Source organism: Nelumbo nucifera, chromosome 8 (assembly GCF_055504915.1).
Source record: "Nelumbo nucifera cultivar China Antique chromosome 8, China Antique-T2T, whole genome shotgun sequence".
In the NCBI taxonomy this organism is placed as follows: Eukaryota; Viridiplantae; Streptophyta; class Magnoliopsida; order Proteales; family Nelumbonaceae; genus Nelumbo; species Nelumbo nucifera.
The window spans coordinates 1,826,878-1,842,905 of NC_142656.1; the positions used below are offsets into that span (position 1 = coordinate 1,826,878).

General features: G+C 39.0%; 1 protein-coding gene across 4 annotated transcripts in view; it reads right to left on the reverse strand.

Annotated features, from left to right (window-relative positions):
• The window catches only part of DCL3 (dicer-like 3), a 107,314-nt gene that overhangs the window by 11,393 nt on the left and 79,893 nt on the right, over window positions 1–16,028 (reverse strand). For 3 of the 4 annotated variants that reach the window (XM_010263505.3, XM_019198308.2, XM_019198309.2), the window contains one exon: window positions 13,100–13,352. In XM_010263505.3, coding sequence (XP_010261807.1) covers window positions 13,100–13,352 — 253 coding nt within the window. Of the gene's footprint in view, window positions 1–13,022; window positions 13,353–16,028 lie in introns of all 4 variants that reach the window. The other variant, XR_016079398.1, reaches the window with a different exon arrangement.

Sequence of the window (16,028 nt, forward strand, 5' to 3'; positions counted from 1 at the left end):
GAACGACACAAAATATTTGTATCCAAGCCGAGAAGTGACAGATGCAATCAAGACATCACTATGTATAAGCTCGAAGGAAGAGGTAGCATGCTTGGATATGTGAGGAAATGGTAAGGTACAATTCTTACTTAAGCAACAAGAAACACAAGATGTATCAAATGTGTGTAAGGAACTCTATTCTTAATATGGCATGAATCAAACAAAAATTTTAATTTTTCAGCATGTAAATGACCTAAACGTTTATGCCATAAGTCCCAAACAATATTTCTATGACTTAGAAAGGAACTAGAAGTGGCGGAACTAAAATAAGCTGATGATGCTGTTGTTTGAGACTTCTCGAACTCCAATGCAAACAGACGACCCAACCTGCGCCCTCTCCCTTTCACCTTCCCAGTGTTCCGGTCCTGAATCAAACATCCATCCTGAGAGAAGATGAGAATATTACCCTCATCAACTAATTGGCCAACAAAAATCAAATTTGTAGTGAGATTAGGAACAAAAAGGGTCTTGGTAAGAGGGAAAGATGTAATGGGTGAAAGCTTAAGAGATAGATCACTACTACCAATGATGTTTAACTTTTCACCATTGGCAGTAACAATATATTTGTGATGGGTTTCATTAAGGTTACTTGGTTGGTTAGGGTAGGCTCCTGTCATGTGGTTGGTAGCTCCAGAGTCAATGATCCAAATATGAGAAGGAGAAGCACAATAATCAGAAAACTCACCAAGTAAGCCAATAGCAGAAAGAGCAGAGGAAGTAGCAGATGTTACCAGTTGTCGAATGTTTTTCTCAACCATAGATGCCAGAGAATCACCTTTAACAAAAGAATCACCACCAGTAGTAGATTTCTTACTCCCATGTGCTACAACAACAATGTCAATTCCATAGGTAGATCCTTCCAGTTTTATAGGAATAATATTGTCTCTATCGAAGGCCATTTCAGCAAGAAAACAACAGTCCAGGCACAAGGATATCAGAGACAACCAAATTCAGCAATTAAGAACTCAAGAAGACAGTCCAAAAAAGGCAAGTTTTTAAGACTGTCGAGTCTAAAACCTTTCAAATATGAATCTGAAGTCTGAATCAAATAAATGGGAAGCAAGAAAACCCTAAGACGACACCGGATCTAGGGTTATAGGTTGATTGAGTCAGCCGATTGAGAGAAAACTGTGGTTTACCAACACATCAGACGTCTTCTTCAAGAACAAGGAGGTACCTTGTGCTGATCGAAATAGTCCTTAAAAATCTCCAAACCAAAAGGGTTAAGAAGAGTTTGAGAGAACCCTTTAATCTGGAGAAAAAACTCAAATCGCAGGCTGATGTAGAAGGCCTAAAGTCCAAAAACGTTGCAGTCCAAAAAAGGAAACTGTACAGTGTTGCCGCCTCAAGAAGATCAGAACTCCTTCAAAAACTTCACCAAATCAGATGCTGTTTGTAGGTAGAATAGATCAAGTCTAGGCGACACCAGATCTGAAGTCCAAAGCTGTTGCAGTCCAAAAAAGGAAACTGTATAGTGTTGCCGCCCCAAGAAGAAGATCAGAACTCCTTCGAAAACTTCACCAAATCAGATGCTGTTTGTAGGGAGTAGATCAGGTCTAGGCGACACCAGATCTGAAGCCTGGCCTAGAACCGATGTCTCCCAAGAAAGATCTAATGAAATCTCTCCTGTTGGTTGCACAAAGAAGACTGAACAAAAAAGGGTTGATCAAAACAGCCCTAAAACGATAGGATTACTGCTTATAGTGAGGTTCAAGAGAGAAAAAATAGATCAGAGAGCAACCTGCTCTGATACCATGTCAACACTCTTGGCTGAATAGAGAAAAGAACAAGAATAATCTTAGATGTGTCAAGAATGAATTGACCCCCACCTTAAAGAGTCTTTTATATATTAAAAGATATATACAATTACAAGAATGCCCATATAGGGCTGAAAGAGAAGAAGAATAAGATGTATATGTAATATACAACAAGGACTATACTAATAAGATACATCAAGTTACAGAGTCTCCACAATGACCATAAGCCTTCCTTCTCAATGTGAATCTTACAAAACCAACCCTACCCTCCAACCTCTGATTCTTGAGTCAATAACCTTGCTAGCCACTAGCACTCCATCCGGAATCTGTCTTCCCTCTACAAAAGCCATTTGAGACTCCCCCCCCCACCTCATGGATTACATTCCTTAACCTCTATGAAAGTAGTCTAGTCGAACAGAGATAGAAAAGAGAGAAGTGAGAGAAGGGAGAGAAGAAGATAGAAGTGTTGAACTGAGCAGACTGTTTATCTCACCCAGTCGACCATATATTTATATTTATTTAATCAGTATACAAAGTCAAAAATGCCCCTTCTTATGTATGGGACATATAATTAACATATTACTTAAATGGAAAAGACTAGAATACCCCTCTTTAGTTGACTAACAACCTCTTTGACAATACCTTAGCAATCAACTTATATGGGCTACTAATTAAGCTGATAGGTCTGAAATCTTTAATATTCCAAAGCACCTTCCTTTTTTGGAATAAGTGAAATAAAAGTCGCATTTACCATTTTTTCCAAAACTCTGTCCTCAAAGAGTTCTTTGAACATCTGCAAGAAATCTTTTAACATGCTCCAACAGGATTTAATAAAGTTAAAAATTGAAACCATCCAGGCCTGGGAACTTATCCCCATTTAAAGCCTTCAAAGCTCCCTTAATCTCCTTTACCTCAAATCCCCTCTCCAACCAACTTGCCAACAGATCACTCAATTTTCTGGGTTCTACCCACCCTGAGAGAGGCCCAACTCCAAATTCTTGATGAATATAGGTTCTTATAGAACCCCACCACCTTCTCCTGTATCTCTTCCCAACTTTCCACCATCTCCCCTCCCACCTGTAATCTCGTAATATGATTCCTCCTCCTTGCACTAGCATAAGCATGGAAGAACCAGTATTTTTATCTCCTGCCTTCAACCAGGACACCCTTGATTTTCTCTCTATCAAAAACCAGGTTCTCTACCAAAAATAAAACAAGGGTTCACAATTTGACACAGGACATGCCCCTTTACAGGGTGGAACAGCAAACAGGACTCCTGTAGCCACCACATACTATGGAACAAGGTTTTGCTGAATTTAGTTGTGCCTATGCAGGTTACCGTCCTGCAAAGTTTGGGATCAACTCAAGCCTGACCTGCCTGAATATAAGTCCAGTCTACACACATAAACAAGGTGGTTGGTGCAGGAAGGACAGGGCAATTAAACAGTAAAGCCCTTAAAAGAGCACTGGAATCCATCCTCAACTATGTAGGATCATAAGCATAAAAAAATGTGAAGGGTGACCAAGGCGGGACTGCTGATTGAAAATTAAAAGAAATTGTTGTTTTCCCACATCTAGGTGTAAGGTTTGGGTTTGTAGAGAGTTAGGGGAAGGCTTATGTAAGGTCGAGAGGGTTTATTTATGGTTTTAGGGTTACAATCTGATAAAAATGTTATTTCAGGGTTGAAAATTTTGCATCATGTAGAAATTTCTAAAAAGAGAAAAATTAAACATCTTGAGATAAGGATGTGTTTTTTTTTTTGTTTCAAATTGTCTTGTATTGGTGTTTAGGATGGGAAGCTAGAAGTGACACTGGAGTGATGGAGGACATATCCACATTTAATTTTGAATGCATGACTCATCTGGAAAATGTACAGTCACAGTTTTGGTGTTTAGGATTTTTTTTTTTTTTTTCAAATTGTCTTGTATTGGTGTTTAGGATGGGAGGCTACAAGTGACACTGGAGTGTCCTCATGCATGGAGTGATGGAAGACATATCCACATTTGAATTTGAATACATGAATCATCTGGAAAATGTAGTCACAGTTTTTACACCCCCATTTTGCAGTCCATTTAGCAGGTGTTTTGCACCTAAGGCTCAGTTTGGAAGGAGTACAAATGCAAATATGTAGAGTGCAAAATCATGTATTTTGTATTATTTTGCATTTATTTGTATTCTACAAATACAAATATGTAGAGTGCAAATCCATGTATTTTGTATGCATTTGCATTGTACTCTTTCCAAATTGGCTCAATTTGGAAGGAGAACAAATACAAATTTGTAGAGTACAAAACCTTGTATTTTGTATTATTTTCTATGTATTTGCATAGTATATATTTGTATTTGTACTCTTTCCAAACTGAGCCTAAGTTACATGTTTCACATGACAAGCTGAAAGCTCTTGAAGACTACTTGCCAAGGCAACAAATGGAGCAGGATTTGGGATTTCCTATGCAAAGTTATGACAATCTTTCTAGAGGGGACCTATGTTGACTACGAGATTCCAAGCATGCATTAATTTCAAGTCTTTTGAGTTTCTTTGTGCTTTCTCTACTTTCTAAGTGCATCTTCTCTAGAATAGTTCATGAATCTTGTTATTTTTGATTCATTGTAAGTAGTTTTCTTAGTAAATACTCAGCTTGGGGGTTTTTCCAAGCAAGTCTATATTAAGTCCTAGAGTCCTGTAAGTTTGGCAATTTAGAATGAGTTTGAAAACAATTGAACCTTTGGCGTTTCTTGGAAGGAGTTCTTCTACAATCTTGCTCTTATCACTTTGGTGGATTCTTTAGAGTGGCGAGCTTCCCTTTTTGAGTTCACTCTTGTGTCTCTCTCCTCAACCTCACTTTTGAAAATTTTCTGGTATCAAGTTGGTATTAGAGCACTATTCGTTCCTTTGGGGTTTGAGGCATCCACGTTGCTCCAATGGTTCATAGACGTGGTGATCATCCTCTAGAGCACTTTGAAACCTTGAGTCATGATCAATCACGTCATGATTTGAAAGTGATCATCCTCCATGATACAATGTTCCCTGCTACCATAGCACAGTAACCTGAAATGGACCTCCTATCATCAATACATCCAACATAGTCAACACCAGTGTATGCTTCCAGCTTCCTGTGTCCATGCTTAGCAAACAAGATACCTTTCCCTGGAGTCCCTTTTAGATAGCACATAACCCTCTCAGCCGCTGCTAAATGTGTATCTCTGGGAGAATGCATGAACTGGATAATTACACTATTTGCATAGGAAATATCTGGTCGAGTCATGCAAAGGTATAATAATTTCCCAACCATTCTCTAGAACACTCCCCTATCAGTCAACAATTCACCACCAGTAACTGACAACTTATGATTTAGGTCTATTGGAGTAGAAGCTGGCCGAGAACCCAGTTTGCCAATCTCTGCAAGAAGATCAAGAACATACTTCCGTTGAGAAATGAAGATACCATCCTTAGATCTAGCAACTTCAATTCCCAAGAAGTATCTGAGCTCTCCCAAGTCTTTAATTTCAAACTCAGTGTTAAGAAAACTTTTGAGATAATCAACTTCCTGCATATAATTACCAGTAACGACAATATCACCAACATAGACAATAAGAAGGGTCACTAAGGAATCTCTTCTCTTAACAAACAGGGTATGATCCGACTGAGTCTGTGTACCCAAAAGTAACAAGAGCAGCCCGAAATCTATCAAACCAGGCTTTAGGCGATTGCTTAAGGCCATAAAGGGGCTTCTTTAGTTTACAGACCTTCCTTTGCATCTCCTTCCCATACATTCCTGGAGGTAAAGACATATAGACCTCTTCATGTAGGTCCCCATTCAAGAAAACATTTTTTACATCAAACTGATGAAGTGGCCAATCAAAAGTAGCAGCTAAAGATAGCAAAACTCGAACAAAAGTCATTTTGGACACTGGGGCAAAAGTTTCCAAATAGTCAATACCATACATCTGAGTGTATCATTTAGCAACCAAACGGGCCTTAAATCTCTCAATCTGAATGATACTTAATAGTGAACACCCACTTATAGCCAACCGGTTCCTTTCCCTCAGGCAAATCCACAATTTCGTAGGTATTATTCTTATGCAAAGCATCTAATTCAGTCATCATAGCATCCCTCCATTCTAGTTTGGACAAAGCTTCTAGGACAGATCTAGGAGTTACATGTGTGGAAACAAAGGCAAGGAAGGAATAATAGGAAGGGAAAAGAAGGTTGTAAGACAGGTGTTTGGAAATGCAATGAGCGGTACATTTCCATTTGCCTTTGCGAAGAGCAATAGGGAGATCAAGGTCAGGGAATGTATACGAAGTGGTATAAGAATGCTCACCTGTTACCTTAGAAGTGATGGGAGGTGCAAGAGGCTCATTTGAAGGTGTGGAAACAACTTGCATGTCTCTGAGACTTTGTCTCTGGTACCATCTTTGGATAATAGGATGGGAAGAAAAAGTGGGAGGATGAGCAGGAGGAGGAGGGGGAGTAGAAACATGAGAGGAAGAGCCAAAAGAGGTCTCGATTGGTGGAGACTCAATAGAAGATTCAATGGGAATTGGAAGAGGGATAGATGGTGACAACACAAACAACTCATCTAAATGCTCCCCCTCAGGAAAAGTACCAAAGAAAGGAACATACTCCGCAAATGTGACATCTCTGGAAACAAAGCGAGTGCCACTAACCAGATCAAAACAACAATACCCCTTTTGTGTGGAGGCATATCCCAAGAAGACACACTTATGTGCTTTAGGCTCAAACTTATGTCTTTGATGACTGTGAACATGAACATAGCAAGTGCACCCAAATACTCGGAGAGGAGAGAGAAGAGATCCTCATTTGGAAATAGGAGGCTAAAGAGAGTTTTAAACCCCAAAACCTGGGAAGGCATCCAGTTTATCAAGTATGTAGCTGTAAGGACAGCATCCACCCAAAACTTAACAGGAACATGGGAAGCGAAAGGGAGGCTCCTTGCAACCTCAACCACATGTAGGTTCTTCCTTTCCGCTACTCCATTTTGTTGTGGAGTGTAGGAACAAGAACTCTGATGAATAACTCCAAAGGTATCAAAGTAGGAGGAAAGGCTCTTCTCAAAATATTCCTTTGCATTATCAGATCGGAATATTTTGATCCAGGTATTAAACTGAGTAAGAATAAGTTCATGAAATTTTTGTACAATATTTGGCATTTCATCTCAGGATTTCATAAGGTAAATCTAGGTTTAATGAGAGAAATCATCAATAAAAATGATGAAATATTTGTAAGCCCCCATAGCAGGTAAATGATATGGCCCCCACACATCAGAGTGCACAATATGGAAAGGAAAAACTGATCTTTTATTACTCACTGAAAAAGATTGTCTATAATGTTTTGCAAGTTCACATGACTCACAATGAAGACTCGATAGGGATATTCCCTTAAACATTTCAAAAAAACAAATGACTCAAAGCTGAAAAAGACAAATGACTAAATCTCAAATGACATATCATGACTCAATCAACCGACTCTGATGAAATAGAATCCAAGGCTACTCCACTAGGTGATCCAAGACTTTGATCAGAGACATCAAGCAAATATATCCCATTCGCCTCATGGCCACTCCCAATCGTCCTCTGAGATTTCAGGTCCTGAAAAACACAATAAGTAGGAAAGAAGGTTATGTTGCAATTCATTGATTTTGTTAAGCTACTAACAAATAAAAGGTTGGTGCTAAGTTTAGGAACATGAAGGACAGAAGATAATACAAGGGAGTCAGAGTAAAAGACCTATCAACAAGAGAAATCTTCTCTCTACCGGAGAAGAGCTGGTATGAACAAAAAAGGTTAGGAATGCTAGTCATATGGTATGATGCACCAAAATCTATAATCCAGGGAATTCTACGATTATCTGAAGCTGTAGCATGATTTGTAGAAGCACAAATACCTGAATGGGCAAAAGCTGATGAAGAGGGGTTACCTGAGGAGGAAGCTGTAATAGTAGTCTCCAAGTGATTAATCAACCTCTCATATCTCTCAAACTCTTCTTTCATTGCTGCCAACTGCTTCACAACAAATTTTTCTTCACCTTCAGATGCTGTATTAACATTTGCATTCTTGGGCTTTCCAAGTTGACCACCTTTCTTAAAGTTGGTGTTGTTCTGAAACCTCTTTGGAAGAAGATCTGAATGAAGTTTCCAACAAGTATCCTTAGTATGTTTTGGTTTCTTGCAATACTCACATATCACTTCTTTTTTTTTTCTTTTACTCACTTTGGTTTTATTCCAGCATGTGCAGAATGTTCTGAAGGTGGTGGAGCCTGTAGCTGTACCTATCTCTTGCTCTCTTCACTACTCACCATACAGTATGCTTGAGCAAGTATTCTGCTTCATAATATCAAATTCAGGGTTAACTCCTGTAAGGAATTCAAACACCCTGTTTCTTTCCACAAATTTCCTGAAAGTTTCTACATCTTTGGTGCTTTTCCATACAACTGCTTCCATAACATCAATCTCTTGCCATAGTGACTTCAACATCGAGTAGTAGACAACTACACTCTTCTCCCCCTGTTTCAAAATTTTCACATCATTCTTTAGTTTGTAGGCCTTTGCAACATTCAATTTTTGAGAGTATGTTTCTGTAACATTATCCCAAATCTCCTTGGCTGAAGACATCCAAAGATAGTGTTGACTTATGTGGGGCTGCATAGAATTTACCAACCACCCAATAACTGTGTAGTTATCCTGCATCCATTTCTCATATGTAGGACCAGTCTCTTCCGGTTTCACCTTATTGCCCGTGAGAAACCCTAGTTTACCTCTACAATAGACATGAATTTTTATAGATTGTGCCTAAGCTAAGTAATTTGTTCCGTCAAGTTTAATTGTAGTCACCCCTGTCAGAATGGAATCTACGGGACCAACCCCTGACACAGGGATCTTCTTCATCTCACTTCCAGATTGCTCCATCAATCAAATGGAAATAAAAAAACAATGTTTTCAACCTTTATAGACCTAATTGAGGTCAGTCCAATATTTAAAAATCCCAAAACTAGGGTTTCACTGTACTTGGCCTTCGGGGAGAAAGAAAGATGTAGCCACTCAAACCAGAGCTATCCAATCCACTTCCAACTGCAACCACCCACTTTTGGAGATAAAAAGGAACCCTCCAAGCCTTGAGCGCCACACCCAAACAATCTCTTTATCATGTAACTAGAAACTCTCTAGTCAACTAGGGCTTTGGGAGAAAAATTCTGTAGTCCCACTTTCTTGGCAATCTATAGTCAGATTCTGACTCTCTAAACCCTCTACGATTTAGGCAAACAAGTTCTCTGAATTATCAGCAATTTCTCTCTCCATACACCTTTCGATTAGAAAAGGTGTATGGGAAAAGAAAAGAAAAAAAGATAAAGGCGAAGGAAGGCCTGCTCTGATGCCAAGATGTGATTCAGACCAATAAAAAAGGTAGGATAATTTAGATTATAACAAAAGTAGAGAAGAAGAAGAATGGAGAAGAAAGGAGAAAGAAGGAGTTTGATAATCTCCTCTTTTCCCCACACTAACCTTTTATTAATCTTACTTAAGTTACAAAATTTACAAGTTTGCCCTTAACTGAGTGTCCACCTCACCAACATACTTGGAAAACATAAACAAGAGTTAAAGGCCCATAAAAAAAAGGCCCATTAAGAACAAATAACAAGAAAGAACTACTAAATAAGACACTTATGGGCTAAGGCCCATTCGGCCCAGTCTCTCTACACTCGGCAGTAGTCTTCTCTGCCTCCACCTTTGCCACTTTACTATACTTTTTTCTGTTATACTTGGCAACATTACAAAAGTCCATCATTAGATCAGTCATTGAATACAGGTGTGGTGCACTAGCTGAAGTGCAACAATTATTGTCAGACTCTCATGTGGAAAATCCTTGTGCTAGTCATCTTTTAGGTACCTTTGGACCTTCTTGTGATAGTGAACTTCCCATTGCTCTTAGTAAGGGTGTGTGGATGTGTACCAAGCATCCTATTGCCTGCTTTTCTTCCACTGCCCATTTGTCTCCTAATTACCGTGCCTTCATTTTTGCCAATTGTAGCGTGTCTGTTTGCCCTTCATAAAAATCACACGTGGGACCTTGTTGATCTTCCAAAAGGAAGCCTATAGGTTGTAAGTGGGTGTTTATAGTAAAGCATTGTGCCAATGGATCTATTAAAAGGTATAAGGTGAGGCTAGTTGCAAAAGAGTTCTCTCAGACACATGGTGTGGATTATAATGAAACTTTTGCTCCTGTTGCTACGATGAACTCTATCTATGTACTCTTATCTCTTGCTGCCAACTTCTCATAGCATCTTCATTAAATGGATGTGAAGAATGCGTTTTTGAATGGCAACCTTGATGAGGAAGTATATATGGTTCAACCTCTTGGGTTTTAGGTGCAGGGCATTGAGGATAAGGTGTGTTGGTTGAAGAAATCCTTATATGGCCTAGAAAATCTCCTCGGGCTTGGTTTGAGAGGTTTAATAGTGTTGTTTAGTGGACTGGTTTTGTGTAGTGCCAGGCTGATACATTGTTTGTGAAAAGAAAGGGTGAGCTGGTTGCTGTTCTGATTATGTGGATGATATTGTGATTATAGGAAACTGGGAGGAAGAAATTCAAGAGCTAAAGAAATTCTTGGCTTCACAGTTTGATGTTAAGGATCTCAGTCCTTTGAAATATTTTCTTGGCATTGAAGTTGCTTGATTTGACATGAGTATCTTTATCTCCCAATGGAAGCGTATTCTTAATTTGTTGAAGGATATTGGAAAACTAGGGTGTAGACTAGTTGATTCTCCTATGGATCCAAGTCATGAACTTGAAAGTTGTGAGGGCGAGATAGTTTCAAGTGTTCATCAATATCAAAGACTTATTGGAAGGCTACCATATCTTTCCATGACCAGACTGAATATTGCTTTTGTTGTGAGTGTTTCGGGTCAGTATATTCACTCACTTAAACCCACTCACTTCAAGGATATTGAGAGAGTTCTAGCTTATTTAAAAAAAAAAAACCTAGGTACAGGTCTCCTCTTTACCAAGCATGGTCACACAAAGGTGGAAGGCTATACTAATGTTGATTGGGCCGGCTCTATTGATGATAGGAGGTCTACTACTAGTTATTGCACATTTTTAGGAGGAAACCTAGTCACTTGGAGGAGTAAGAAATAGTCTATAGTGGCAAAGTCAAGTGCAGAGGCTGAGTATAAAGCTATGCAATGATTTAAAAGGTGCGCTTAGGTGTACAAGCATGGTGCATTTTAGGGTAGGTGCCTCACCCAGGTCCTAGGTGCAGCCCTTTCAAAAGGCACACGCCTGGTGCACCTGATGTGCCTCAGCCCAGGTGTGTGCCTTTTGAAAGTTTGATGCTTTTTTGAACCTCATGGCTGACCCCCGAACCCCCATGCCACGCCCCTCGAGGCAAGCCCAAACAACTCCATGTTAGGGTCCTAACTTCTTAGTTCTCACACAAAAAATCCCTTACTTGGTAATGTTGTTCATTCATTCGTCCTACTAAAACATCTTAAAAAGCAATTAAAATTATAAAATCATTATTTTTTGTGTGAGAACTAAGAATTTAGGACCCTAACATGGACTTGTTTGGGCTTGCCTCGAGGGGCGTGGCACAAAGGCGGCTCATAGAATCAGGAATGTAATATGTTTTACATCACATTAGCTAGTTTAAGTAATGCAATTGAGGAAAAAAAAGAGATTGTGGGTTTTACATGCTTGAAAATGTTTTATATGTTTGATTTTATTTTTAAATTCACATTTGAATACCCTTTACACGTTATGTTCATGTATTTTAATTATAGATAGTAGGTTTTTTAAAACATTTATTTTAAAATTTAAAGTTTATATTTTTTCTTAATATTATGTTTAATATTTTTTGATTTTTTGCGCCTTGCTTCAAAAAGGTGCGTGCCTTGCGCCTTGGGCGCAAATTGACCCTTGCGCCTTGCACTTTTAAAACACTAGAGCTATGTCTCAAGGTGTTGCTGAACTGTTGTGGCTAAAAAATCTTCTTACTGAGTTGGGTATGTGGAAGTCAAATCCTATGTTATTATACTGTGATAACAAAGCTGCAATCAATATTACTCATAATCTAGTTCTCCATGAGTGAACCAAGCACATTGAGATTAACAAGCATTTCATTCATGAAAGAGTGGAGAGGGATGAAATTTGTATACCTTTTGTTGAATCAAGAGAACAAATGGCTGATGTATTTACAAAAGGATTGAATTCCCTAGACTATGAAGAGTTGTATCAAGTTGGGTATGCAATATCTACTATAACCCAACTTGAGGGGGAGTATTATGAGGGGTGTTTTATACATGTTTTTGGCACTAGGGGGTTTTCTGTTATTTTTCTTCTTTCAAGGTACCACTCTGTAATTATTATTTTTGATAATATTTTAGGGTGAAGTGGGTGCCACCAATAACCCATCCAATTTTCTCCTATTTCATTTTTCTCTTTTTCTTCCTTCCTCTCTTCTCTTCTTCTCTTGATCATTTTATGACTGATTACAGCAGGAATACTTAATATTGTTCAGGGGTATCATTGTAATTTCATTCTTCTAAGCACTTAAGTATAAATTAAAAGAGGGTGGGCCGACCTAAGGCAACACATCCTATTAAAAATAAAATAAAATAAAAGAGAAGGTGAGAAAGTTTACAAGTGAGAAGACAACAAGATAAATGAATCAAATACGATGATGGCTTTCTCCCATGTCTTTAATGGTTGTTAGTGGTTGAATTGAGAAAACTTGCAAGAGAAGACAAAAGAGCCAGGTGGCCATGCACCTCCTCCACAACCCCCCCCCCCCCCCCCCCCACAAAAAAAGAAAAGGACAAAAAGAAAAATATGAAGAATCATGGCTCTCTGCCCCTGATCCAAGGATCATTATTAAGCACAATATGCAGAACATATCACTTAAATTTCAATAGCCCTTTTTTCTTCTGAAGTACAGAATCACACTCATAGACTCTATAGCATAAGCCAACCTTTCTTTTTCCCTCCATATTTGAAATTTGGAATGAAAAGGGAACCTTATGCTGCACGGATCAACACTATTCTGAACCTTGCCCACAGGGACTAAAAAGCAAAACAAATGAGAATTCTGAACCTTAGCTTTAAGTTGGTCTTAGCACTTAGCTACCACATGCAAAAACCCTGCACTAGTGAGAATTCAAAATTACATAGGAGAACAAACAGCTAAGACATTTCTCATAGTACATTACCTCTAAGCATCATCTATCATTTAGTTTGCTTCAAGTTCTTCAACAAATGAGCTAGAATATGACCAGGAGGTCAATACCTGATGAACTGAGTTCAGGAGCAGAAACTTTATGAGAACAATCCCCTGCAAGCGAAGGATCTGCTATTGACTCCACAGGCAACAGCCTTTCAATTGTCTTTAGCTTTTTATAACTGATAGGTTCCACTAGTTCCCCACCATTTGGCTGACTGCAGTGGTTAATATCCAAGTCTGGAACAGAGGAACCACCAACAGATTCCAGTTCCAGTTTCTTCGTCTTAGAAGCATACCGGGAATGTGAAATACCTCTTTCCTGTTACAAATTAGGCATGAATAACATCACTCTATATAGTCAATGAAAGCTGAGATTTTAATATTTTTATCAGAAAGTCACCACTTCCCATGACAGGAGTAGGAGAGGAGAAACAGTAAGGGTGATCTACAGCACAGTATAGTTACAAATGAACAAATTAAATCTTGAGAGGTTTGGGGGTGTTTTAGTCCTTATTTCAAATTATTGTAATTACATGGAGATATCAAGGACCTTCTGTAATTTTGTGTGTATGTGTATGATTGATACACCAAATCATTCTCTTATTCCTCTTTCTTCTTCTCTTTATTCTCTCTCTTCCACTTTCTATTCACAGGTTCTTGCTATTTACTCAGTTTTATCACATAAAATTAGTAAATTACAAGTTGGTATCAGAGAATACAGCTCTGGTTTCAAGGACATTAACTAACTGCTGATGGCTGACATCAGCAGGCCATACAGTTAGCTGGTAACCAACAAGAAGAAGATCTCCCTGGTCAAGCTTGGCTTAAAAGATTTTTGGTGTAAGATTTGGACTGAGTTATACTTGGGGTACCTTATTAAGGTGGTTAGACCCCAGGTGTAAGTCTTGGAATGGGTAAGCGGTATTTAATAGTAATCTTGTTAATAGTTCTGCTATCGATGCACATACACCATGATCCATCCTTCTTTAGAACAAGAAGGGCGGGTATAGTACAAGGACTGATGCTTTCTCGAACAAACTCTCTTTCTAAAAGCTCTTCAACCTCACTCAACTCTTCATGCTCCTTTGGAGACATCTTGTAGTTAGGTCTGTTAGGAACGGCTGCATTCAAGGGCAGAGCTACATATATGTGAGTGGGGTCAATTGATCCCACTGAAGTTGAAAAAAAAAGGCTAAGTATAGGTATTATTTTAACCCATTTTTCCATGTTGATCCCACACTCTCCAATGAAATTGGATGAAAATTTAAGTGGGTGGGGTCAATTGTAAAATGACATTTATTAATTTTTGTTGTAGTAGTGTGATTAATGTATTAAGCTTTTTTCCTTATATTTGTATTTTGAAGGTTTTAAATCATTTTATTTTTACTTTTAGTCTCAAGGTCACCAAAGCAGCTTGCTTATGGGCTACTTCTTTATATATATATATATATATTGTTAGGTTGAAGGTTTTCATGTATTGATGGTTTGGCTGATAAGAGTTCTTATTAGCCTGTATTTGAGTTTAAGTTGTTATGTACTGGGCCTGTGTTAATGGGCCTAAGTTTGTTTAGTGTTTTAAGTTGTCTGGGTGTCCCATCACTAATCAGGGGCATTCCAGTCATTTCCTGTAACATTGTACTGTACTCTAATATAAATAATAGTACTGTCGACTGGGTCATTCAGTTCGACATTCTCAGCATCTCTTGGTCTTTTCCTCTCTTCTATTGCTTCGGCTACAGCATTTCAATTTTCATGGTATCAGAGCATTAAGCACCTTCCTGGTTACAGCCGACACCATCTCTTCTCTCTTGCTGTCTTTCTTTTCTTTTTTTATCTGGGTTGCTGCCGTGAAACCCTAGGGTTGTAGGAGAACAACACAAGGTTCAAACCTAGGGTTTCCCTTGGTTGTAGGGCGCAATGGAAGTAAGACCCAGAAGCTGATGTCCTACTAGACTGTTTCTAGTAGTTAGTAGCTATTCGGCTACTAAGAGAGGTCTGTATAGGACAGACCTAGTTGAGGACTGATTTCAGCAGTCCTAGTATTGGCATAAGGGGGAGAACTCTCTTTACAGTTGCAGGTCTCGAAGCTCAAGTGAAGTCTGCATAGCACAGTGGTGGAGAGCCTTCGGTTTCAGGTCGGTTACCAGCCCAGAACACCTCATTTGCTGCTGTAACTGAACTGCTTCAGAACTGTGACAGTCTCGGCAAGTCTGAAACAGTGTTGCGAACTGTCAGAACCTTCTTCAATTCTGCAACTAGTCTCTTTATCAGCACTGTGATCATTTCAGCTAGTCTTAAACAGTGTCATCTACACAGAGGCTGCAGTCAAGATGTCTTCAATATCTGGAGAGGTTTCTTCTAGGGATAACAGACCTGCTGCAAGGTCTTCAAATCTGGAAAACCCTAATCTGCACAGCTTGCAGATTACAAGTGTGTTGCTGGATGAATACAACTTCAGGGAGTGGTCCGTTTCTGCAATGCTTTTTATTACTTCCCATGATCTCACAGGCTACTTAGATTGTTGCTTGCCTCTATGACTCCTTGGGTTGCTTGCCTCTATGACTCCTCGGGTTGCCAGGACTGTTCATCACTTTCCTACAGTAGCCAAGATTTGGGAAAAGGTGTCTAAGACCTATGGACAGAAGAAAAACAATGCTAGAATCTACAGATTGAATCAAGACATTGCTGCCTTAAGGCAAGGAGATATGACAGTTGCAACATACTTTGCAACTCTGGAGGGTCTTTGGGAAGAACTTGACCATCACTTGATATTGGAGTGGGAAAATGCCAGGGACAAGGAGAGACATGATAAGCAGATTGAAGAGAGTAGAGCTTTTAAGTTCTTGGCTGGCCTGGACCCAGTGTATGAGGGTATAAGGTCACAAATTCTAGGGAGAGATGAATTGCCCGAGTTACACCATGTTTATTATCTGATGAGGAATGAAGAAGTCAGGAGAAAGGAGATGCAAGTTGACTCTCAGACTCAACCAATTGA